The 24,839-nt window shown below is 43.0% G+C and overlaps 1 protein-coding gene across 6 annotated transcripts in view; it reads right to left on the reverse strand.

The window, feature by feature from the left end:
- rimbp2b (RIMS binding protein 2b) overlaps window positions 1-24,839 on the reverse strand; it is a 76,680-nt gene that overhangs the window by 7,810 nt on the left and 44,031 nt on the right. For 3 of the 6 annotated variants that reach the window (XM_056418417.1, XM_056418416.1, XM_056418421.1), the window contains exons 5-20: window positions 21,214-21,336; window positions 19,777-19,881; window positions 17,715-17,765; window positions 17,247-17,267; window positions 14,495-14,699; window positions 13,645-13,787; window positions 12,983-13,062; window positions 12,546-12,655; window positions 11,621-12,469; window positions 8,603-8,754; window positions 7,409-8,077; window positions 7,068-7,220; window positions 6,141-6,302; window positions 2,248-2,356; window positions 1,600-1,725; window positions 131-312 (exon numbers count right to left, since the gene is read on the reverse strand). In XM_056418417.1, coding sequence (XP_056274392.1) covers window positions 131-312; window positions 1,600-1,725; window positions 2,248-2,356; window positions 6,141-6,302; window positions 7,068-7,220; window positions 7,409-8,077; window positions 8,603-8,754; window positions 11,621-12,469; window positions 12,546-12,655; window positions 12,983-13,062; window positions 13,645-13,787; window positions 14,495-14,699; window positions 17,247-17,267; window positions 17,715-17,765; window positions 19,777-19,878 — 3,114 coding nt within the window. In that variant the 5' untranslated portion in view covers window positions 19,879-19,881; window positions 21,214-21,336. Of the gene's footprint in view, window positions 1-130; window positions 313-1,599; window positions 1,726-2,247; window positions 2,357-3,432; window positions 4,186-6,140; window positions 6,303-7,067; window positions 7,221-7,408; window positions 8,078-8,602; window positions 8,755-11,620; window positions 12,470-12,545; window positions 12,656-12,982; window positions 13,063-13,644; window positions 13,788-14,494; window positions 14,700-17,246; window positions 17,268-17,714; window positions 17,766-19,776; window positions 19,882-21,213; window positions 21,337-24,839 lie in introns of all 6 variants that reach the window. The other 3 variants (XM_056418420.1, XM_056418418.1, XM_056418415.1) reach the window with 2 other exon arrangements.

The following is a 24,839-nucleotide window of genomic DNA, read 5'->3' on the forward strand; positions in this document are numbered from 1 at the left end:
TGCTCGGGTTGACACAGATTAATACTATCTACATCTAATCCTAAAGACAACATTTAGGAACCTGGACGATTAGGTGTTTAACTAAATACTTTATTTTGTATCTAGGTATGAATCCTCTGTCGGCCAGCACCTTGATGATCTGGCCCTCCTTGAATGGCAGCTCCTCGTCAGCAGCATCAGGGTTTGGAGACATGGACATGGGGTCATAGTCAAACAGGGCCACGAACACACGGGTCATCTCCTCCGGCTCCGACTCCTCGTGGTAATCCGAGGAGCGCCGTCTCCGCCCGTGCCTGCGACCGCCAAAGCCGTCTGAAACATAGAGGAGGCCTCTGCTGCTACTACCAGCCTTATACAGCCACGCTGGCTGTAGAGGCAACGAGAGCAGAAGATGTCTCTTTGTTAGAGCTGACAGGGGAGAGGGCGATGAGATGCATGTGTGAACAAAGAGCCAAAGGTCGAATGCGTTCACGATGCTTTTAGTTTGAATATATTTCACTTCGAAAACGGTACTCCCGTTGTGTTCGCAGACCAAAAGCAAAGGATGCGTTTACCAAAAAGGCTTGGCACAATCGGAGCACTAAAGGGTTCTTCGTTCACACATCTCCGCTTGCTGGCGTGAGAGTCTCTAAACATCATCGGCACAGGACAACACAGCAGACAGAAAACACATGTCAAGCAGTTTTTGGGGTGCAAGGGGAACTGAATGACTGCGCACCAGGAGGACACGAGTAACACTGCACTATTGTTCATTGCTGTTTCACTGCCTTATCTCGCAGAGGCTGATTAACATGCATGCTTTCCGAGGTGTGGACGTGACGAGGAGAGCGTTCCTACATCAAATGCAGGTGTGCGGTCATGCTTTTCGGCCACATCTGGAAACAATATGCAGCAAAAAAAATGGCAAAGGAGGCATGTTCCCAAAGGAGGTAACACAGCAAATGCCCCAGCAGTTCCTGGCAGTGCAGATATCAGTGAAGGGGAAGGGATGGACCTGATATCAGTTCCCCATGCATCTCATGGATCACCATGAATACGTTTCAATGGCAGATTGTAATTCTGAATGATGCCTCGGAGAGATTGCAACCAACTAAGTAACCAAAAAGTGATTTTTGAAAAATGTAAAATGTGACTCAATGGCATAAAACCTGTTTGACTTTGATGGTAGCAGAGTTGATGAACGTGCAAATGAGTTAGACCAACATGACACTCTTTCCTTCTCCCTGTATTGTAAAGGGATCGTGCAAAATGAAAGCAAACAGGCTACTGGCTCAAGAAGGCGGGAGAAGGACAAGAGGAGGGCAGGCTAAGTTAGTGTGGACATGGTGGGTGAATGGGAAGGGGAGGAGTGAGATGGGGTTTCTTGGGATTGAAGGTGTAGGAGTACAAACAGGGAAGGGATTTCATTCTCCGAAAAACAGGAAAAGGGACCAGTCTTGTGATCCCCGGTCAGCGTGATTTAGCGAAGCTTAACTAAGCAAAGCTGCTAACTGTCCAGCACAGAACAAAAGACCGCCATATCACTGCTTGTTCAAGAAATAGTCTTGGCCTTTTCTGGCATTGTCAGGGTGAATTATCATCGTCAGCGGCACCACATACCATATTGATCCTCTGAGGACATAGATCGCCATATCCTGCGCCGAGCTACACTGCCATAGTAAACATCCTTCTTGACGGGTGAGGGGTTCCCCTCACTCCCCTCACTGTTACTGTCCATGGTGATCTCTACAGAAGACACCAATCACAACGTTACGGTCAGAGATCCCACACACACACATACACACAGACACACTTTCTCTCTCTGCGCTAGCCCATGGCCCATTCACTCGTGCTAAAACAGTAGGATGATGAAGTTGCCCTGAGGTGTGGAGTGTACAAGGCAACAGGTTTCACTCTGGAGTCACTGGGTGTAAAACAGCAATGCTTGCACTGATGCGGGGAGGTCAAATTGTGGTGGTCATGTAAACATGTTGACCCACAATAAACACAGGCATAGGGAGTGTATCTAGGATAACTTTCCTGTAAAACTGCATGTGAACATTTAGCGAATCCAGCTTGTGAGGATGGAGAGCTGCAGGGCGTGCAAACACCCCACAAAATAAAAGTCTACGTTGTTGTTGTTCAAGCTCTATGGGAGAGATGTATAGCTTGGCTCACATGGGTAAGGGAAACACATGGTATAAATAGCACAAACAAAGGGGCCCTGCAGGTGGGGATGACGTCTCCTCGTGTGGTGACCTCACTAACCAATGGATGGGATTGGCCGTTGCTGAGGGGGGTTGCCGATGTGAACCGACCTCCTCCCCGAGTGGTCCAGACGATCAGCATTTCCATAAGATTGTGAGTTCCCAATGATCTTGAGAGTAAAAAACAAAAGACACGAGGTTAGAACAACAAATCGTCTGCATTGTGAAGACAAGCAAACATTAAGAAGAATCTCACAATCCTGTTAAAACAACAACAACAAACATAAGAGCAAATGATTTGACATCCATTTGTCCTTAGGGGGGCAAAATAATATGTAAATGAATCCATAAAACAATTAAAACAAGTAAATCAAATCAACCCCCAAACACAGCAACATGGACTGGGGGTCAGGAAGGGTCAGATGTTTAGCTAAAGACCATTTGTTTGCTTTGTTTTGTTCTGTGCATGTCGGCTCCTTGATGAGAAAAGAAAGCAAATGGCAGCACAAAAGATTAAAATGATGAGTAAATAGAGAGAAAGAGTGGATGAGAGGAAGCGGCCTGTGAGTTTGATCAAAAATGAATAAACATAGTTGATGAGCAGAGACATTATAGCTTCAGCCGAGGGCTTTGTATTACAACAATCCAAAACATTTAATCGATGAAAAATGCAATGACGATTTTTTTTTGCCGAAACAAGTGGAAGAGACAAGCAAAAGATTGGTTGAAGGCGTATGGGTTGAAGGCTAAATGAATCACCGCAGGCTGAAGAAGTCTCGATCGAGCTTTATTTTGCATATGAAGCAATGAGAGACAGGAGATGCTTCGAGCACAAGGTGGAGCGATGTAGAGGGTGGAGTCATGGAGCGTAACAGATGAAGCCGGCAGCTGAGAGAAGGCTGGGGAACAAAAGGCGGGAGCAGCGCTTCCCCATTCAATGCACAGACTTTCCTTGAAATGGAACCTTCCCCCTCGAAGACATGAGAAGTCAAAACGTGGTTAAATGGCCTTTAGGTAACTGAAAGCGTTACTTTAATACCACCTGACGTACAAGCAACAACACTCACTCAAAATATAACATCAGACAAACCATAACGATGTCACAACTTGTCATAGAATGAAAAACAAAATGCCAAATGAAAGAAAGAAAAGGGGATAACCATAAAGAAAAACAGACAACATTTAGAAAAACAGAATGGCTGCAGCTTGCTGATGAATAGTACGGCAGAAAGTCTGAATCACACACCAGCGGCTGGTCCCGGTTGAGCCTGGACAAAGACTGGGCCCTAGCCTCCCTGTGGGGGCTGTAAGAGGCCCTGTCCAGCTCGTTCAGCCTGCCCTCGCTCAGAGCCCCTTCCCTGGAGTAGTTTGGTGGCTCGGCCCCTCGACTTGGCCCAAAGTGCTCCCTGTTCCTAAAGTCACCCGTGTGTACCGACTTGGCTGCAGAGAACTCCTCCTCCATGCTGCACTGGCGGGTCAGAGTTCTTTTACGGCCCGTTGCCAGCGCCCGCCTTTCTACCGGGCCTTCACAGTGAATGATGTGAACGGGCCCCCGCACGGGGCTCTCATGAGCGTAGTACCCTCGATACCCGCGGCCCAGAGAGCCTTCCTCCTCGCTGCCGCAGTCTAAACCACTGTCAGGACTCTTGGAGTTCTGGCGGTTGGGTCGTACCAGGCTGCGGTCGTCTGCGTTGTCGTGGTAGCGGCTGTCGGTGAAGCGAGGGGACGAGCGCTGGCGCTGCAGGGGGCGGGAGTTCTTGTTTTGGGGGAGATGGTTGTCCTGCGGGTACATCCTTCGCCGAGTGTGTGGCGTTCCGGGCCGCCCGCCCTCTTCAAAGCACAGGCGCTGGCCCATGCCGTCCACGCAGTCCGACTCTTCCTCAGCCACCTCGGGGATGCTGTGAAGACGCTTGCTGCGGAGCGACTTCTGCTTCACCACCTCCCGCTGGAGATCCCAGCAGTCTCTTTCCTCGGCTAAGTCCTGGCGCTTGTAATACGCCTTCAGTCATGAGCAGGAGGCAAGGTTCCACAATTTCCACAAATTTCAGTTAGTCAGTTCAATTCAAGAGGTTCAGTTTAGATTTTTGTGAGGGAGGTTGAATGGTTTTTTCGGAGGTTTTAGAACAGGCAGGAAACAACACAGACAAATCAGACAAATGGGGGGAAAAGACAAAATAAAGACAGAATTAGTTATTTGTGGCAATGCAGTAAGACATGCAGTCTAATTCGGTGAGGAGAAAATGGCATGTTCTGAACAGGAATCTGAGAAGGCTCACATGTGGAGTGATAAGTGATAAACTGGGCAAGTAGGTTAAATGTGGAAAAGGGAATTTCACTTGTGAGAAATTGGAAATATCCAAACAAAAAAGTAAACAGTTAGTGAGACAGGTGAGGGTTAAAGGAATACATCAATATGCATGAAACTAATGAAAACATCGTTAAATTTTTTTTTTAACCAAATGAAGCCGAATGAGTGAAAGAATCAGCTGCTGAGGACGTACTATGTGAGGACACTTTTTTAGTAACAATTTTAAATGTAGTGAAACATACAGAACTTTTTTCAGTGTGCTTACAGGAAAACAGAAAAACAGAAGCAAATTTGACAATTCATCTTAATACTATTACCAATATATCTACACGACCATTGAAAAGTTTTAGAACACCCCCATTTTACAATTTTTTATTGAAATTTAAGCAGTTCATGTCCAGTGAATGTCCTGAAACGGTACAAAGGTAAGCGGCAAAGAAGCTAGAAGCTAGAAGTTAAACAAAAAAGTTTAGGTTAGCAAAAACGGAAAAATAATGTACATTATAAAGTTATACAAAAAAGGCCTTTTTCAGGGAACAATTAATGTGTTAACAACGTGCAACTGTTCTGCTAGTTCTGGAAGTAAATGCAGCCTTGAAAGTTGATTCTAACAATTCCTACAGGTGTCTCAACTTGTGTTGAGTACTTCTGATGATTGCTTCTGTATGAAGGCAGTGTTGGAGCAGGCGGTGTTACTACGCCCTCTCAAGCATTATTTGTACAGTATTGTACTGCAGGAAGTATAATGGAATGAGAAGGCAATTAACAATGGAAGACGGACAGACCATTTTTACCCTTAAAAGTTTCTTCCTTTAGAGAAATTGAGGTGTTCTAAAACGTTTGACCGGCAGTGTAATTCAAATTCATATTTATAAATCATAACTTTACATATTTTAAAAATAATAAAAGGATGCTGGATAATGTGCAACAGTGATTTACAAATAGACGGCGATGACAAAAAGGAGATGCAGCATTGGTGTATTTAAAGAGTTAATACACAAATGACTACTCATCATGACCAACACTATATGCATTTACGCAGGGATAACCTTCCCAAATGTGCAATGATTGATACTTTAATAACAAAGGACCAATCAGCCACTAAAGCACCCCTCATAGCATGATGGCCGCCTGCCTTAACAGCCACGCATCCCCACTGACAGACCAAATGAAGACATCATGTACAGACAATGTTAACATTTACAATTTCAATAGAAAAATTAAACATTTGGACATGACAGACATAACCAAGCGTGAATATTTCCATTTAAGTACTCACTTAAATGAGATTCCCATGTGCACTTGATATGCCATGACCCTTTGATACAGTACAGTATACTAAAAAGTGCACTTCAAAATCACATTCTAACATTTGACTTCAACACTAGTAACTCTTGAGCATGCGGTGCACACACAGCCATTCCCGTGGACTCAGCCTTGATTGACTAATGCAGCGCTGCAGGGGGCGGGTCTAGGAGCAGGCGAAAAACAAGGCAGGGGAGCTCAGCCAGGCAAAGCCACGACGGGGCCTGGTTGTAGAGCCTGTGAGAGAGAGAGCGGGTACCTCTGTAGGTGGCACGACCCGCAAACCTCCCCCTCCAACCCTCAACCTCTGGCCACTCCAGAATGAGGTGTGCAGTATGTACCTTAAGAGTGTTGTGAGAGTTGATGCTTCGTCTACGCCCCTCCTCCAGCTGCATCTCTGAGTAAAGATCTTCTTCATCCTCCTCCATTATGTCGGACAGGTCCGAGCCCCGGCTGCTCTCTGTTTGGTACTCCTCGCTGTGGCTGTAGTGATGATGGTGGTGCTAAGGGGAAACCAGAGAGCGAGAGAAACAAGTTCAATGGTTTATCTTTTTATTTTGCTGACATCTTTGGTGCTGGATTATGTGTCCCTATAAGAGAATACCACAGCAAATGCTGATACGCCTCGAGACTTGGACCCCTCCACCCAAGTGCCGAAGCAGCTAAATACTCTTATTTGCCAAAAATACTGAATTTCCTTTAGCTTTTAATATTTTCATCTTAACAAACACCAACAGCTTTATGTTTATTTTCTATTTGTATATCAAAGCCAGAGCGTGGTGGTCATAAAGCTGTGTGTGTTGCTTTAACCCTTGTGTTGCCTTCGGGTCAATTTGACCCGATTCAATGTTTCACCCTCCTGTCGCCTTCGGGTCAATATGACCCGATTCAATGTTTAACCCTCCTGTTACCTTTATATTTACTAACATATTTTACCCTTGAGGTCAATATGACCCCAGCTATTAAAATCTCCAGAAAATTATTAGAATTAATATTGTTTTCCAAGTTTAAGTGTGAGGTACTTTATGTTTGTTTGTTGACTCCCGAAAGAACACCGACATTAAACATTGAATCGGGTCAAATTGACCCGAAGGCGACAGGAGGGTTAAATATTGAATCGGGTCAAAATGACCCGAAGGCAACACAAGGGTTAAAATCTTTTTTAAATGTTTTATTTGACGGGCCTCCACGATGAAGGTAATGAATCCATGTTGGATACACATTCCCCGCTTGTCTGAGCACAGCCTGCTTTGTTTTCGGTGAAGTACCTGTCTGCCCACCAACTCTGAGCCTCTGAGGAATTCATCCACCGAGGCTCCTCTCCTCCTCGCATGAGGAGAGTCGTAGCCATCCTCCTCCTCGTCGGAGTTGAGTGGATGCAAGGCGTTACCTCCCTCGCTGAAGATATTCCTTTTCTCAACCTGATAAAACAAATGTTATTTAGAATATAAAAAGATCAAAAATAAATGTGTATAATATTCCTACGCATCAGGTGAGCTGTTTAATTTGTTTAATACAATTTACGAATTATTTACAAGAGACATGGGGCTCTAATTGTTGTGTAAACGGCTTTTAAAGCAGGCTGTATTTCGGAAACCAGTTAACTCACCCTGTTGCCCTCGACAAACACCCTCTGGGCAGCTTCCCTGGCCATGGCCTTGGCGATGGTGTTGGTGATGGGGGCTCCCTGAGGCTGGGGCAGGATCCTCTGAGGAGAGGGCGATCGCCGTGGCTGGAAGTGCGGCGGCTCCAGGTTTGGTCCGCACATGGGAGGAAGCGGAGAGGGGGATCGCTCCCAGAGCTGGGCTGTCCGATGTCCCACCTCATGCTCTTTGGTTTCTGGCTCTCTGGCACTTACTAAGGGTTCGGACTTGGGCATGGCGTGGCTCTGGAAATGAGGCTGAGGGTGAGCAGGGGGTTGGCACACGGGCTGTGAGTGCGGCTGTGCGTGGGGCAGTGTGTGTGGCTGGACGTGAGGCAGAGGCTGCACATGGGGCTGAGGATGATTCGGGGGGTACGTTGACGGGTAAGGAGGATGGATTTGTGAGTGCACCGGATGAGGTTGCTGTGGGTGGGCCATATGGTGGGAAGGTGCAGTGGTTCGTCGGGAGAGGTGTGGAGAGCCCAATAGATTGTTCGGGATGATGGCCACGGGTGAGTCTTGGGACTCTCCTTGTGTCGATAACGTCCTTACAATGACTTCCCTGGCCTCCAGACCCTGAATCCTGTTTAACTCCACGGTCACATAGTCTGCTGTGGGGTATAAGACCTCTGCTATCTGTATTCACATGGGAACCAGAGAGGTTTTTTTTATTTTTTTACCAAAGGGCAATTCAAAATGTCAGCACACACATACATGTACATATTCTGAAATCCTACAATCATACAAACGACATGCCTTTCTAGCTCTCATACCTGTTGGCTGAAGAGAAAGACCCGATTATTAAAAATCCTCAAAAGACACACACAGATGTGTAGATGTTGGAGCCTAGACACAATAAAATAACTAAAGCCCTTCCAGGCCTGTTGGGAAACGGTCACTTCTTCTCTCCATCCAGGAAGCAGATTTTTTTATCCATTTTCCTCACATACACAAAAACATTATCTGCCTGTGGAAAGGGTATTTCATACTGGTGCTGCACCATGAAGCCTATTTCAGCTCTTTTTTTTGAAGTTATATCTAAAGTGGCTGGTGATGAGCATTATATAATCTCTCCAGGAGATGGCAATAGAGCACTACTCATAGAAGTTGTCGTTAAGTAAGGCAAAAACCTTTTCCAAGACTACTTCAGACATTTGTTACCTTTTGTCCCTTTGTGCACACGGCATAGCCAATCACACTGGCCCCGTTTGAGGTTCCTGAAGATGTCAGAAGTGGCGGCGTCCAGCTGACTTGCAGGATCCCCGGAGTCTGACAACACTGGACCTGCACCTCCTGGGGAGGGAGAGGGGGCCCTGCGGAGCACAACACACACACACACACACACACACACACACACACACACACACACACACACACACACACACACACACACACACTGGATAAGGAGAGAGGAAACGACAGCTCAACAGAGGCAGAACCATTTCTGTTGATCAAAACATATTGTGCTGACCTCAGTGCTATGGATTTCCCACAGTAGCATGTCACAGTTGGGTAACTGTATGTTATGTCTCACATCTAAAGGACTCTATACAGCATACAGCCTCAAGGCATTACCACAAATTGTATTAAACACATACACATCTCAGTCATTATGACGGTATTTTTTATTTCAATGAAACGAAGAGTTCACATGCGCTGTGATAAACTGAGCCAGTGAAGGTGTGATCTATTATTATTAGAAGGAGTCTGTGATATCTATGTCTGGCGTTATGTCTCTGTGATGTGTGATCCCAGATTCATTCATATGCGTATCATGCGCAGGCGTTACATTGGCAGCAAAAGCAAAGTTTGCTAACATGCGACCATCAGTGTACGTGACGCAACGTCCTGTTGCCAGATTCTCGCTGTCAATATTCTATGGAGCATTAAAAAAACAACACAGTTTGTTATTTCCACAATGTGTCCGTGCTGCTCGCACACTAAACAACATTCCCACACAGCGAGAGAGAGGGAGCAGATGTAGTCAGCGGTATCTCCGAGCTGCAACGTGCAACTGTTTGTTTGTCCGAGAATCTCCATCAGCACAATCTTGATCACATTCCTGTACTGACTGTCGGCAGGCAGCACACACAGAGCCTTGGAGCAGCGGCAGCGGCTGTTTGGAGATTTCATTTCCTCTTGTCATTTTCAAACTGTGATGAACAACGAGCTCCTCTGAGAGCAGTGTATCAATGAATATTTCAGTGGGGCCACTTTCATTAATACTGGACACAAACAGCGGACACTAATTTGTAGGCAGGGAATTGGATGCTGCTAATAATAATAGAAATGTTGTGTGGCAAAGAAGTAATGAAGTTGTTTGGAGAAGCCATGCCGAGGGTGAAAGCCGAATATAGAGCCTTCAGACATTGTTATTCGTATTGACAGCAGTTGTTCACCACCGATGCTAACACTGTTTCAGACGCTAATTAACATGTTCAATAGATGGATTATTTAATGAACTCGCAGCGTGTCAGCTCGTCGGCTGCCAACAGAAAATGTCGATTCAAACTTCAACCCCACTCCCTGTCCTCTCCTCTCTTTCTCTCGCTACGTCTGTATCCTCCTTAAATCCATTACCTTTCAGCCTTTTTTGTCTTTTAATCGCTTGACTTAATTAGTTCTCTTGTGTTTTGAACGATGTCAATATTAAAAATGTGGGTTATCCTTAAGTTTCCATGTTGACTCGAGGTTAAATGATCACAATGCCACTCCTCTGAGCATTTAGTCATAACAATATAAATATGACTGAACCATATTTGACTTGCACCCCCATCTGGCCAGCTAGACAGTATTAATAGATGTGCAGAGACAAAACAATGCTATAAATGTAGCTGGCTGTGGAGACAAGATCCCGTCGCCAGACAGTCAGGCTGTGACTTATTACTGGCAGCAGCGAAGCATCTCGGGGTCTCATGGGAGAAGAAGTCACTAATTTGGCTTCTAAAGATACAGTTTCCAGCGTTTATTAAGCTCCATTCCGCAAATGCTTCTTTAATGTTATCTCATTGCATTTGTTGTTGTTGTTGTGTTTCCACCATAGGTGTGACTTCTCGCAGTAGTACACACAAATCCTCGAGGGCAATCTTAAAGGGAAAAAAATAAAAGCCAAGTTTGTAAATGTAATAGACTTCAAGCGTGTGGCTGACTAAATAGATAGATGTATTAGATGTAAATTATCTTTCATGTAGAGATACCAGATGACTTTGAAAAACAATATTAGACTAGGAGAATCAGATTGGTGGAGGCACAAGAGCAATGTTACGCCTTTATTATAAATTTAAAAAATGATTTTGCTGCTAAAGAGCATTGTATTTATTTATGTATTAATCTCGAGAGATACAATGAGCTAAAAAGGAATGTCCGAAACACACACCTCCAGATTGGACTTGGGTAGGGCACTGCTTTTAACTAAATGTTAACCTGCAGATGTTCAGCAGCGATGATGTTCAACAGCTTACTTGTGTGTGAGAGCATGCTAACATCTGCACATTACCACTTCACAAATAGTACTGATGGAAATGTGATTAGGTGGTTTTGTAAGAGTTGGTCCTCATCCTTTGCAAGAGTATGTATGTTTCATTGCAGTCCATTCAATAGTTGCATTACAACAAACACAAATGTCAAAAGTCCTGCATATAAATATTCCTGAACCTTCCAACCAATCAAAGCGCTGCACACTAAATGTGTACATTCGCCCACTCACACACACATTCGTACACTGATGTACGTAGAAAGCAGATGGCACCTGCCCATCCGGATCTAAACTCATGTACACACTGATGGCACAGCCTTCAGGTGCAATTTGGGGTGCAATGCCTTGCCCAAGGACACTTTGAATCCCTGGAGGAGCCGGTCTGACCTACCTCTGACTCACAGCCGCACCTCAACCTTACTGTGTTGAGAGAGAAAAAGTCAGAGCATCCCAAGAGTCATTAGGATACATTCTGTGGGAACTATCTGTGCGCGTGGTAATACTCCAGCCTGGATCAAAGCAGTGGACCGAGAGACCAACCGACAGACGGACTTTGCCATCCCCTGAGCTGTGGCTAAAAATATCCCAGTCGGTCTAGCCATAAACAATAAAACCATACAGCACAAAGAAAAAAGTCCCTGTGTTTTTTGTGTGGTTTACTGGACAGACAGGAGTAATAATGTGAATACTGTTTGGAGGCTGACCTGCAGGCTGAGTGCAGAACTCCACAGAGATTTCCCTCTTATCCCTTTGATCCATCGGAAGCTGCCAAGGCACCTGATGTGGCTGTGCCACCACCTTCACCTTGTAAACGGCCATGGGCTTCAGGTTGAAGAACTTGTACTTATAGCCGCCTGCCTTGACCATGTCGTACTCGGCACCATTGAGGAATATGGTGTGACTGTAGTTGCTGTTGCTGGGCATCCAAGAGAGCTCAGCCGAGAGCTGCGCGATGCTGTCCACCCGCAGGTAGTAGGGTGCCACCATCACATCCTTTCCCACGAGCAGAGTGCACCGGAGGTCGTCCGACAGGCCCCGGGCAGTGATGCTCTGCACTGAGATACGATAGGTGTTTGTGGCAAGATGGAGCTTTTCAAGAAGAGTCTTTGTCCTGCCCCCGTAGGGGACACTCATGCGCAACTCCTTATCCACCAAGACATTGTAGCCACTGATGGAGCCCCAGCCCGGTGGGACCACAGGAGGATCCCAGCTAATGATCACACTCTTGGCCAGTTGTTTAATCAGGTTGATGCGGCGGGGATAAGGCACAATGTCTTCACCGACCTCGTCAGTGCTGACATCCAAGGTTCCCGTCCCGTTGCTTGTGGAGCCCAGGAAGTCCATGCCCAAGCTGCTGGTGCTTAAACAGTCTTGTTTACTGTCAGACAGCAGGCTGCTTATGTCTGTTCGGGTTCCTGTGCCAAGTGTCAGTCTCTGAGGCCCCAGGCTACTGTGGTTGAGGTAGCCAGGTTCTTTAGCCACTGTCTCGTTGTCTTGGACAGATTCCACAAAATTGGACGGGACGAGTCCCCGTTGTCCATCCAGCAGCTCTCCTGAGAAACAAAAAGACGATAGTTGGTATCGTGGTGATATTAAGGATAGAGGATTAAACCCCAAGGCACGTCAGACCTTCATAAAAGCCATCTTCATCCATCGTCCCGTAAACGTAGAGATACTTCCCTGCCACCAGTGGGAGCTCTGCCTCAGGATTCTCATTAGGCCCGTCATAAGGATTGTAACTACAGCGAAAAACATAAACGCACAATTCAATTGCAGACACTATTAACTTTTTTTTCTGTAAACCACTCTAGTTATCTAATATGCATGTCAAGGAAAAATGATGAGTGCTGCTTTGAAATTATAATTAGTTTTTCTATTTTGATCAATGTATTCTGCTGATATTTTGTGAGAGAGCTGAGGACAGTGTGGGTTGAAAGCTCTGGCCCTGTTTCACATATTTGTGCTCTGATGATTTCCATTTTTTTCTTCAGAAATTCAGTTATTCAAATGAAACCGTCTACGTGGTGAAGAAGTGAGTAAATAACTGTGTATGGGTGTGCACGTACCTGTAGCGAGCAAGACAAAGACGAACCTTCCCTGTGAATGTCGGTTTGGACCTGGTGGTTGAGCTGAGCTCTTTGTCCATCTTGAGAATATGAAAAAGACACAAATATTGTTATTTTCAACATCAAATTATCCTTCTTTGTGTTTTCATCTTTCACCTCATTTTCAGAAAAACTGGAGGGCAAGCATTCTTCATTGAAATTATTTTCTATCTTATGGAGGAAAGAGCAAATTTCCTCAGTTGAGTTTAGTATAAATGTTAACAGAGTATAAAAAAACTGTCTCTCTCCTAAACTGAAGCTGCAGCTTTTCCCGAGAGTGTTTCACACTGCTATTAAAGACAACAAAGGTGAAGCCACAGATCTAATATTGATGAGTTGAGCTCACTTATTGCTGTTGAGGAGACACTTTTAAATATTATTCTCACTTGCTGTTGGTGGAAGTTCACATACCTGACAACCAGTTTTCATTTGGAAAAAAAACATGGCAGAATATAGCATCTAAGTTGTTATGGATTCTTCTCTTTGCAGACCCACATTGTCATGTTGATGTTTAGATGGTCTTTGCCTTGTGCAGCTTGAAGTTTGATTGATGTCAAGTGTAAATGGAGAAATGTGCATTAAGGCAACAAACATATGGGAAACAAATACACACTACCAGGTACCTCAGGGAGGAAAGCCCGTGCTGGGCTGCTGACTCGACCGCGAGTGAGGAATGTTGGCTTGACAGAAAGGAGCTCTGGCTTGTCTCCACTCAGTGGACGAATGAACTCGGATATCAAAGATCTGCTTGTCGGAGCCTCATTGCCTGTGGAACAAACAGAGCTTCTCTCATTAGGTCTCCACATCACAATAGAGCTTACATCATACGTGTGACTCAAAAGAAACAGAAAAGTAACACAACATTTTAACATTGTCTCTGGCATTATCTAAACACATGATCTACACACTGTGTTAAAATGCAATGCAAACCACAAAACAGGACCAATACAGAGTAACAGTAATTGTACTAGGACATGATCTACTCACTCTCATTTCAAAGGTCTTAAAAAAAGTTTTAAATGTACTCTTCTGTCAATCACATGAATTATGTCAAACTTGATTTGTTGTTCGTGACATAATACTGCAATTGGAAACATTTGTATCTTTACAAGAGCAATAAAAAACAAACAGAGAGCAAGTTTTACCAGCCAGAGGCTATTCTCACTAAGATTGATTATTTCATTAACGGTTTGTGTTCACTGCCAATTAAGTCAGAAGCCTCTCAGACTTCTCATTTAAGCTGAAATGTGTTGATCTCAATGTTTTCACCTCGATGCGAAGGAATAGACTCCTTTTCTCTCCCATGACTGACATTTTATTTATTTACTTCGGTCGAAAAAAATGGGATTTCAGCCACTTGTGGTGTGATAATAAATACATATTACTATTTTCTCTACTGAAAAAATACTTAATATAAATATGAAACACATCAGGGTTAAAACAATAGCTTTGTCTCAGCATAATTAGACAAACCTTTTCCTATGGGGGAAGCCAGTCCATTGAGGAGCAGTGAGAGGGTTTTGTTGGGCGACCCAGGAGATTCACAAACAGTTAAGGGGTCAGCGCCGAGGATGTTAAACTTCCCCGTCTGGAGCCGGAACTTCTCCAGCTCTTTTGAGAGGAGGTTGAACTGCTCACTCTGAGACCGACATTTCTCCTCCAGCTCGCGGACTTTGACCTGATTGTGGTGAGGGAGGAGAGTGGTCAAGAGAAGGAGTGAGAGACAGAGAGAGACAGACAGAAAGAAGGGCAGACAGACAAACAGGGCCAAGGAGAGAAAGGACAGAAGACAAATAAGGAAACTAGAGGATGCAGGCCTGGACATTCTGCACACAGAAACACTAGAATACACACAGCAGAGCAGATACGTAAGATGCTGTACGTCTACTGTCCACACACAAATAGGAATAACATTGAATTTAGGACTCATAACAAGTGGACTGGTCATTACAGAGAAAAGCCTTTTTAAATGACTTCAACCACTACAAACAGTAGACAGTTCACATGCACAATTACAGTTAATGTTAATAACACTGAAAATACAAAAAAACTGTCTTGTACAAAGACAGTTTATGCACACCCAAACTGCACAGGGTCTTAGAGGATGAGGCTGGAGATGTTCTTTACTTGTTTTATTGTCAAGTAATCCCATATAAAGACCAAAACCAGCAATATGGTTGGCCTGCTAACAACTTTTGTCTTATTCCTCTGTGCCATACAGCTCCATTGTTGTCTAACAAGTATTAGAAACAAATCAATGAGCCACATTATTATGATGGGTGACATGTTCCTTCATAATCACCAACATGGTCATTGTGGTTTATTTAAAAGAAGAAGGATTTAACGACATCTTGACACCAGTTTAACACCCCTCCGCTCCCTTTTCAAGCATGTCAGAGAACTACGGTGGCCTCCAGGTAACAAAAAAGAGTGTTTAGTTAGTTCATTCTGGGCCGCGATACAACATGGTGTAATCTGTAAAGAGGACCTAGTTTCTGTGGAGATACAAACAACTCATCCTACACTTATGAAAACATAGTTATTACTATTATATTACATTTACAGCTACATCCTACACACCGGTCCTGTAAATTAATCTCACAAACTGAACACATAGTTACTGCTGTACATACTAAGTAGAGCCCAACATGTGTATTAATCTGCTGTATAGTCCACAGCAAATGCTCTATTTACTTCTGTTTCAGTTTGTTAAATGTGAGTTATGTAATATTTGCTAAAAGCTACAGCTCCCCTTTTTTTGTGTATTACTTTTTTGTGTGTTATGTATTAAATATGTATTTGTGACAATCCAGAATAGTTATTTTAAAGATCTACATGTTCATTGTTAATAATTGGACATGGGGCTGAAAGCCACAGATAATGTAGGGAAGTTAGTGCATATTGTCGGTTCATGGTCATTTCATGGGATTTGTTGATGATGATGACAAATATACAAAATAACATCAGCCATACATACTTTAAGAGCAGGAAACTTAAACGTACAACCTAACACTGACAAACTGAGCATGATTGTTTGGGCAGGTATAACGAAAAATCCAGGTGCTAGAGCATGAGGTCTCGAGTTGAATCAGAAATCAGAAATCACTTTTCGATCTCAAACTGACAACCATCTGAAGAGCAGATGCTCTGGACGACACTGAAGCCACCGTGGGTTTTCTTTAGCACTGCCCAACACACCGAGTCCATTTCATGCACACAGATTGTTGCTGGATATAACATGCTGTTAGCAGACAGACAACAAAGGAAGTTTTGCAGTTGTCAAGTATAATTAGTAAATTAGTTTAGAGGCATTAGTTGTAATAGCTTCATACACTTCTCAGCTGTATGGCAAATAGTTGTTAAACCCATGCTGACTAACAGACATGCACAGCTACATCTACAGGATCACATTCACTGTTTGGCAATGTGATCCTTTGAGAATAATATAGTCTTATACACTAAGAAAACTAACATCTACTGGATGCATAGATACATTAATGTAAGGACTAATATACATGAACTCTAGGTGAAAATATCTGCTATACATAAAGACTTCCAGACTTTTTTGCAATATAATATACCAATTCAATTGATTTTCTCCACACATTTATTGTAGCCTGATATTTTTCTTTGTTCACATTTAAAACACACATTTTTAACACGTGTTTGGTCTTACAAAGTTAAATTTGCACACCTCAATGTGTTGATGGGCTTTGATTATGTGGGATTGAGGTCGGTCAGTGAGGCCCCAGGCATTCCTCTTTAATTGAAGTCGATCCATATTCTGAATCTTTTCATCAATTGTTAAGTGTCGCTGCATTTTTCTTTATGATCAAGTCAGAAAGACCTCCAGTCTATGCTGTCAGTCAAGTTCCAGACTTTCAAAAAGCTCTCCACTTGTGAGTTTGCTTTGATGGGAAATGTGAAACAGAGCTGAGTGGGTAGTAAAGCCCAAGAAAAGCAGCCCTGAATATTTCTGAAAACCAAAAAGCAAAGAGCACACATCAGATTAGTTCTGAACTGATGTATGCTTTATGTTACCTTTTACCTCTTGAGTACCACTTGTATATTTGTTTGTGTTTATCATCATTAATACAACACTTAGATCATGATGAATACATTTTTGTAACATGGTGTTTCATCACCATACCTGCTACTATTGATTATACTAAGAAAGATGTCGAAGAATATTAAATAAATAAATAAATAAACAATTCTGAAATACCTGCATGCTGTCCAAGTGGTTCTGTATAAGCATAAAAACACATCCATTCAGTAAAAAGAGATGTAGGAAAGAAATAAAAAACAATTACACATGTGATCACTCGTACACATCTCGATCGCATCAACCTTATCACATTGCTAAACGAAAGACGGAATACTAGACAGATAATGGCAGTCTGTTTATGATGTATTTACCTGACTAAAAAAGGCTATCTACACAACTTTATTAAGTTTAAATGTGTAGCTCAAAGGTTAATTTAACAATATTATGAATATCAATCTACTCAGCCAAGGATTCATATCTTAAAACATGAGAAAAAGCAACAAAAGAGCATAACGGTTCAGTGAGGTCAAGAAGAGCAGGAGATGTCTACACAGGTCTGCCTCGGGGCTGACTGGTCCCTTATCCTGCAGCAGTCACCAGATACACACACACACACACACACACCCCCAGAGTCCAGACGCTCACCTCTAACAGATGGACAGCGCCTTCATGTTCCTTTTTTGCCTCAACCTGAGCCTGTGAAACACAGGGTGCAGCGTTTCAGTTCACCTTCATTTATATTGCAGTTACGTTTCAGGTTAAAACGCCAATGAAAGGCCTTTGCAGACAAAACAGAAACACCTTTTCAATTACTTGCGATTTGGGTGAACATGGTTGTAAAGAAAGCCACCGTCAACGCGATGAAGGATGCCTCTTACCTCCATTTCATATTTTCTCCTCACATTTAACACTTGAAAGCAACCTTGATTCAGGCAATTCTTACTTACCCACAACCAGCTCTTTATATTGTAGCTTTTCTCGCAACATTTTCACCTTTGATATCATGTGTGTTTTTTTATAAATTGCATTCAATTGTCAAAACAGTGAGTTATGCAACGCCAACATTAAACTATTATCGGCATGCAGGATAAGTAATGTAAATCAAGGTAGCATTTGTAATTCAGTTTACTGCACTTACCTGTGAAGCACACTTGCCTGAGAGCATTTAAACCAGAGGTCAAACGACCAGTTTGGGCACCGGACCCTGCCCACATCTGGCCCACAAACAAATCTTTAGTTTTTTTCTAGTTTTCTCTAATATAGAAATCATGGAAATCGTTTTATTTTCCAGTAAGGCTCCTTCTCCCGCTATAACACCAGCTATAGAGCTAAACGTTTGATACCACTCTCTTTAGTTTAGCTCAGCATAAAGACCGACAAGGCGGCCTCTGTCCAAAAAGAATGCAAATGGCAAAGACTCCAGGAAGTTACTGGCTGGCCAAAGACTCAACATGATGAGCGGTATAGGAGCATCAGCACTTGACCTGACGACCAACAGGACTCTTTACAAGCACACCTCAGTGACTTTTTGTTAAATGGAGTTTAATGCAACTGCTTCCTGCATGACACACAGACAGCTGCCATTCTCCAGGAAAACAGAGTGTTCAAGTGCCCCGTACCAGTCAAGAACAACCTGGCCACTGGCCCGCAGGTCATTTGAGTTTGAGAACTCTCATCAACGTAAACCGTCTTGAAAATATAATCCCAGTTATCTCATGTCTTTGAACCGAAACACGATTGGGTGCTACAATATGACATAATTATGTAATGCAGGTGCGACCTTGGCCTCGAGTGCATGTTTGCAGTTACCGCCGAGAAAAATGTCTTTGACTTAGGCTCTGCTCAAATGTATGCAATTTTAACAAATACATTTGAAATGATGTTCCATCAATAATAAATTAAAGAGGCTGTAGTGCAATCAAGAGGGATGCAGTTTGGCTATTGTAGAAGCATTAAACTGTGTAGAAATGCACCACATCTGTGTTCCACATGAAGAGCATCTGTGGACTTTACAGTTTCATAAATCTACTTTGCAGGCAATTAATTTAGGAGAATGCAAAGAGCAGCACGTGTTTGAAGGAAGATAAGGCAGTAATGAGCTTCTGTTAATGAGAGAAAGAAGAAGCTGAGAACTCTGCCTGTGAAAGGCTGACTGTGAAGTCAGAGCAACACTGCAGCAACAGCAACACTGGGGCACACACTGTTTCCAGAGAAGACATTGGTGACAATTCCTATCACGTTCACACTAAACTATCAGCCATCGCTGCCATTGCTATGCTTGCTTTGACATTACAGTCGGCTCCAGTGCACAGAGGCCCGACCATCAAACGGCCCGGGCCAGCGTTTTTGTTTAAGCAAGCCTCTAAAAAGTGTCAAATCTACTCTGGGTTTTGAGTGTTTGATTTGCTTTGCTTGCAGCAAACAAGAGGAGTGCTCCTGAAATGTTGAGCACTCTGGGTTTGGAGAGAGATGTACAACTGAAGGATGGGATTGAGGGGGCGCACTGGGAGAGCTCGAGTCATGCCAATGATGACAATGTTGAGAGAAGTGAGTGCTGCAGCCTCTTCACTGTGTTCTCAGTCTTTGAGTTGACTCTCACCTTTGTTGGAACAAAAACCTCTTTGACTTCTGACACGGGCCCAGGCTGAGCAAACAAGAAAGCCCAGCGCTCTGGAGCTGTGAGTGTAAATTGCCGGAGCTCCCTTACCTTCTGAAGAACTTCAATCTCCTGCTGCTTTGCATTGAGTACAGCCAAGGCCTGCTCATGCTCCAACTCTAGCTGCTGCCTCCGCTCTGCAGCCTCTCGCATATGCTGTCCACAGGGGGTGCAGGGGTGGAGAGCCGGGAGGAGGATTGTATGGGGGGGGGGAGCATAGAGAGGGCTGCTGTTAGTGGTGCTACATATCCATCGGCACTCAGCCAACACAGAATGCATCTCCAGTCTTCACTCAGAGACAACACAGGTGTTACATATGCACACACGCACACACACACAGACACAGACATCACACATATCACACATATCACAGATATCGGTCATACAGAAGCTGGTCAACAGTGTGCTGACCTTTAAACCCTTAAAAACAAGAAAGACATAAACTATACCATAACAAAGGTCATGTGAAAACGGGTTAGGTCAAAAACTAACATCAATCCACAATGAGGTGTGCTGCCTCTTTAAGTAACACAATACCTGTCAGAAGTCTGGTTACTGGTTCTGTTTGAAAAGCTGTCCTCAGTTATGTTGTCTTTCTATGATCAATGCAGGGTTTTACGTTACAGGAAATGGGCGAGCAGACTCTGTAGCGTGCTCGCTTGTCTGTGGTCATCCATAACAGTAGAAGCCATACAATACAAGGGACCTAATGCTAGGCTCTTCATAACACAATAAATAGGCCTGTATCACCCAGTCACATCACTACTTCCACTTTATGTGAATACTTGCGACACTGTCAGGTGAAAGAAGCAAATAACTTTTTAATGCCAGTAAAAAATCAAGGTCTAAGATAGGTAATGTCATCAAACTTGTCGGTGACATTATCGTCGTGAAGGGTGACGGAGTCGCTCTATTTCCTCATCACCCCCCTCCCGTCATCATAATGCCAAACTCTTTGCGCTGCCTCATGCAAAAAAAATCACATTCCACAGTGCTGCGGTCGCGTAGCTGGTGACCATTCGTTTGGTGAGCAGCCCACGAATAAAGGGAGAGATAAGCACGGCCACTGAGGTGGACAGAAAGCATTCAGAGTGGGATTGAATCGGACTGCTCCCTAACAAATGGACATAGCAGCGATACCTGAACAATCTAGCAGTGATAGGGAAGGTGGGAAGGGACCAGTCAGGGTGGGTATAGGACAACATGAAAGGGAAAGGAAAGGGAGGCAGACTGCTCCAAGCTTCTACTCTTTCACATCTCCTGGTCAGACCTCCAAACACGACACTGGAAGGCAACAGACATGTCAGGGACATTAGACAGGAGAGCGGAAGAGAACCAGATGGAGGCAGTGGAGCACAGGTAGGATAAAGGGTTCTGATAAGGGGTTAGGCTCCTTAAAAACACCTGAATTAAGACCCCGGGATGGATGGACTACTAGGACTAGAAACACAGTGCGGTCAGGTCTGCCCTTGGAGCTGGCGTCCTCACCTTGAGCACCTGCTCTAGGTTCTCCAGTTTGCCTTGGAGCTTGTTCCTCTCCCACAGGGCTAAATCTCTCTCCTGCGTCACAGCACCAAGGGTCTCTTTGGGCTGGGCATCCTCAGACTTCACCTGTGCAGACAGAACAAGCAAGGAGCAAAGAGACTGAGTTTGAGAGTGCATCCGTACTACAGTTGATTTTCTTTTGGTCAAACCAGGCCGTTTGGTATTTGGTTTTCACACTGACCGAAATGGATTTTTAGCCTTGTTCATACTTGGCAGGTTTATGTTTATTTTCTCAGACAAGAGTGTGGTAATTGTTTTAGATATAGACTTCATCTATACGTGTATATATATATATATATATATATATATATATAGAGTAAATGGATGGATATTGTGTACATTTACTCTTTTTATTGTCTTTACAAGAAGAAGTTGAAGGTTTTGCTGCATGGCAAAATTAAAGGTAGCCTGTGAAGTTTCTCAAATAACTTTTGCAAAGCCGTTATCTCTCTACTGAACTGAAACTCTCATATATATATATTATATAATTGATGCTAGTCTGCTTTTTCTCTGCATTTTGGTGGTACATCACGACATTATTTGACGCATCACTGCCTTCAGTCGGTTTAATGTGAAACCATGAGCAGGAATGTGCACCGTGTCACCTGCGTTCTTGTATGCAAACACAGTGAAACACAATAGATGCCCACTCTTCAGCTCTAGTGGTCAAAAATACTACAAGGTACCTTTAAGGGTGGCTCAAAACCTGTGACACCATTTCCTAACCACACATGTTAGCACTGAGAAAACACATTTCAAGAGTTTGATATTTGATGCATCGCTACAGATTATAATAACAGTGTTGTCACTACAGGGTGGTGGTAAGCATGAGCCAATGAAGCAAAATTAGTTTGATAGCAAATTTCCTTTGATTCACACTAAGGAACTAAAGATGAACTAGAGTGTGTTAGAGATCCATCACCCTAGTAGATGTTTGTTTTATAGTCATATAAGTAGTAGTAGTAGTAGTAGTAGCTTTATTGTCAATTTATTCACATGTTAAGACATACAAAGGAATCGATAGGACGTTTCCCACTCTCCCACGGTGAAACATATAAAAGTGCACAGGCACAACAGATGAGACAAGACATTTCCTAATACTAAGTAAACATAAAGATTATATATATATAACCAGCCATCTTATATTATTAAAAAGCTGTTATTTTAGATTAAATAATAGTTACATTACGAGGGATAGCCAAGCACTTAATTAACTGTGTGTTGCCACTTGTTTCCTTTAATCTAGGATGGACAGAATGCCAGAAACAACATCAGTGGGGTCCAATTTAACAACAACACAAAGCCTCCGAGCCTCCAAATTGAATCAGTGCCTTTCTCATACAATATCAATAAAAACATAAGACGCTTCATTAAGGCAGACTTATTGCTTTGGATTCAATTCAATTGGACAGCTGTTCCTATTTTCTGGTCAATATACTGGAGGAAGTATTTGCTTTAATGCCACTTAAAGCTTTCCTAGCATTTAAAACTGGTTCAGACCAGACGTGGGGCCTGGCTGGTTTTGGTGATCTAAGCTTTTAAATATTAAAATAATGCAAGAGGACCAACCATAATTTACTGACTCCCATGGCGGTAGACCAAACACATTCATGAATAATTCATGCTTCACTGTTAACCAAGCACTAAGCTTTCAATTGACTTAAGAAAGTGCACATTATATTAACACCGTACACCAAATCAACACCAATGAGGACTGTACTGCCATTACAAACAACATAAAACAAATGAGACTATTTCTATTTCTACATATTCTTCATAAACTGTTAACCACAGACCACTTGTTTTGTATTACTTAAGAGGCAACATTTTTCCATCAGCTTTTGAAAGGCCCCTTATCAGCAGTAAAGACGACTAGTTCCTGCAGCCTTAATGTGGCGAAACCCTTTCCTCAGAGCAGCCATCAATGACTAATGACTCCTTGAGGAGGGCGTTTCAACAAACACCAGCAAAGCAAAACACAAACACAAACCAGTGAGTCTGCCTCTCAACCGCCTTCCTACAAAGAAAAAAACTGTTTGCATGGATATAACAGTGACTGTCAGACCTAATGTAGACAGATCCAACAAAAACTTATTGGATTCAGCAGAAGCAGGTCAATAGTCTATTGTGGCCAGAGGGAAGTGCCGTTTGTAGCCCCTCCGAGTTCATTTAGTGGCGATAGAGATCAAAACAAGGGGGTGTAAGCAAGAGCTAATATCCGTCCTGCCCTGCAGAGTGCTATCTCATCTCCATCAGCGTGATAACAGTTCAGTATCGCAGCTCAAAGAGCCACCCAAGTCCTGATAAGACGTCAATAACTCGCATCCCACCCATCTCTGCTACCAGCCAATCAGCTCCTTCAGGAAATTACCTTTCTGTCCACAGAATGAGCCATGGTGCTCTTTGTTTGTTGATCTACTTTAACTGTGTGGTATCAGCTCGAAAGGCCTTTAAGGTCTTGGGGCTAAAAGGAAGGTGAGGGTGTTCGAACAGAACTGGAGGCTCGATGCTTTCATATATGGTTGAATAGCAGTGTGTAAATGTAAAGACCAGGGAGGCTGTGGCCTGTGAAGAGACAGCACTGTGCCTCCACAGGCACGCTAGCAGCTCTCTGAGGCTGAAGTCATTAAAGCACAATGCTAAAGCAACTACACTCAAAAAAACGATTCAAGCCCTTCTTAGAGGTGACACATTTAAATATTGTTTGACACATTTAAATAAATCAATTACAAAACGAAGATATTTATATTGAATGGGTGTAACACAAAATGTATGAATACTTTCATTTATTAGATTTATTTCGGTTACACTCACAAAAACGATTCAAGCCCTTCTTCGAGGTGACACATTTAAATATTGTTTGATACATTTAAATAAATCAATTACAAAAATAGATATTTATATTTAATGGGTGTAACACAAAATGTATGAATACTTTCATTTATTAGATTTATTTAGGTTAGATGGTGTGCGTATCAACTCAAAATAAATGTGTTTCATTCTTCTGAAAATCAGTTGTTTGCATGAGGTGAAGACACTTTCAGGGCTGTACAGTGGTGTAGTGGCTAGCACTGTTGCCTCACAGCCAGAGGGCCGTGGGTTCAATTCCCAGTCATGGCATTCCTTCTGTGTGGAGTTTGCATATTTTGTTAGTTAGTTAGTTTATATTTTGAGTTGGACAAACATAAATTAATTTAATTTAATGAATATCGTTATTTTATTTTAGATGTATTTGATACAAATGAGTTGGACTAACTTAATTACATTTTATTGCACTGATGTGCTAAATTTGAGTTGGAGTTGCATATAATTATTGGATGGAAAATCTGCCAACAATTTAATTGAGTTCATCCAATGAGTCATTTCTTTGAGTGTATGCTAACATACTTCAAATGACAACGCTTACATCTGATGTTTACCAGGTTTAAGGTGTTTAGTCTATTCGCACGTTAACTTTAGCTAAATACCAAAGAGATGTTTGGTCCAAGTAAAGCTTAAGGAACAATGTAGAGCTTGAGGAAGTCAGGGGATCACCTGATCAAACATTCACGACAATGTATCCAATAGTT

The sequence above is a fragment of the Pseudoliparis swirei genome, chromosome 7 (genome assembly GCF_029220125.1).
Source record: "Pseudoliparis swirei isolate HS2019 ecotype Mariana Trench chromosome 7, NWPU_hadal_v1, whole genome shotgun sequence".
Taxonomy (NCBI): Eukaryota; Metazoa; Chordata; class Actinopteri; order Perciformes; family Liparidae; genus Pseudoliparis; species Pseudoliparis swirei.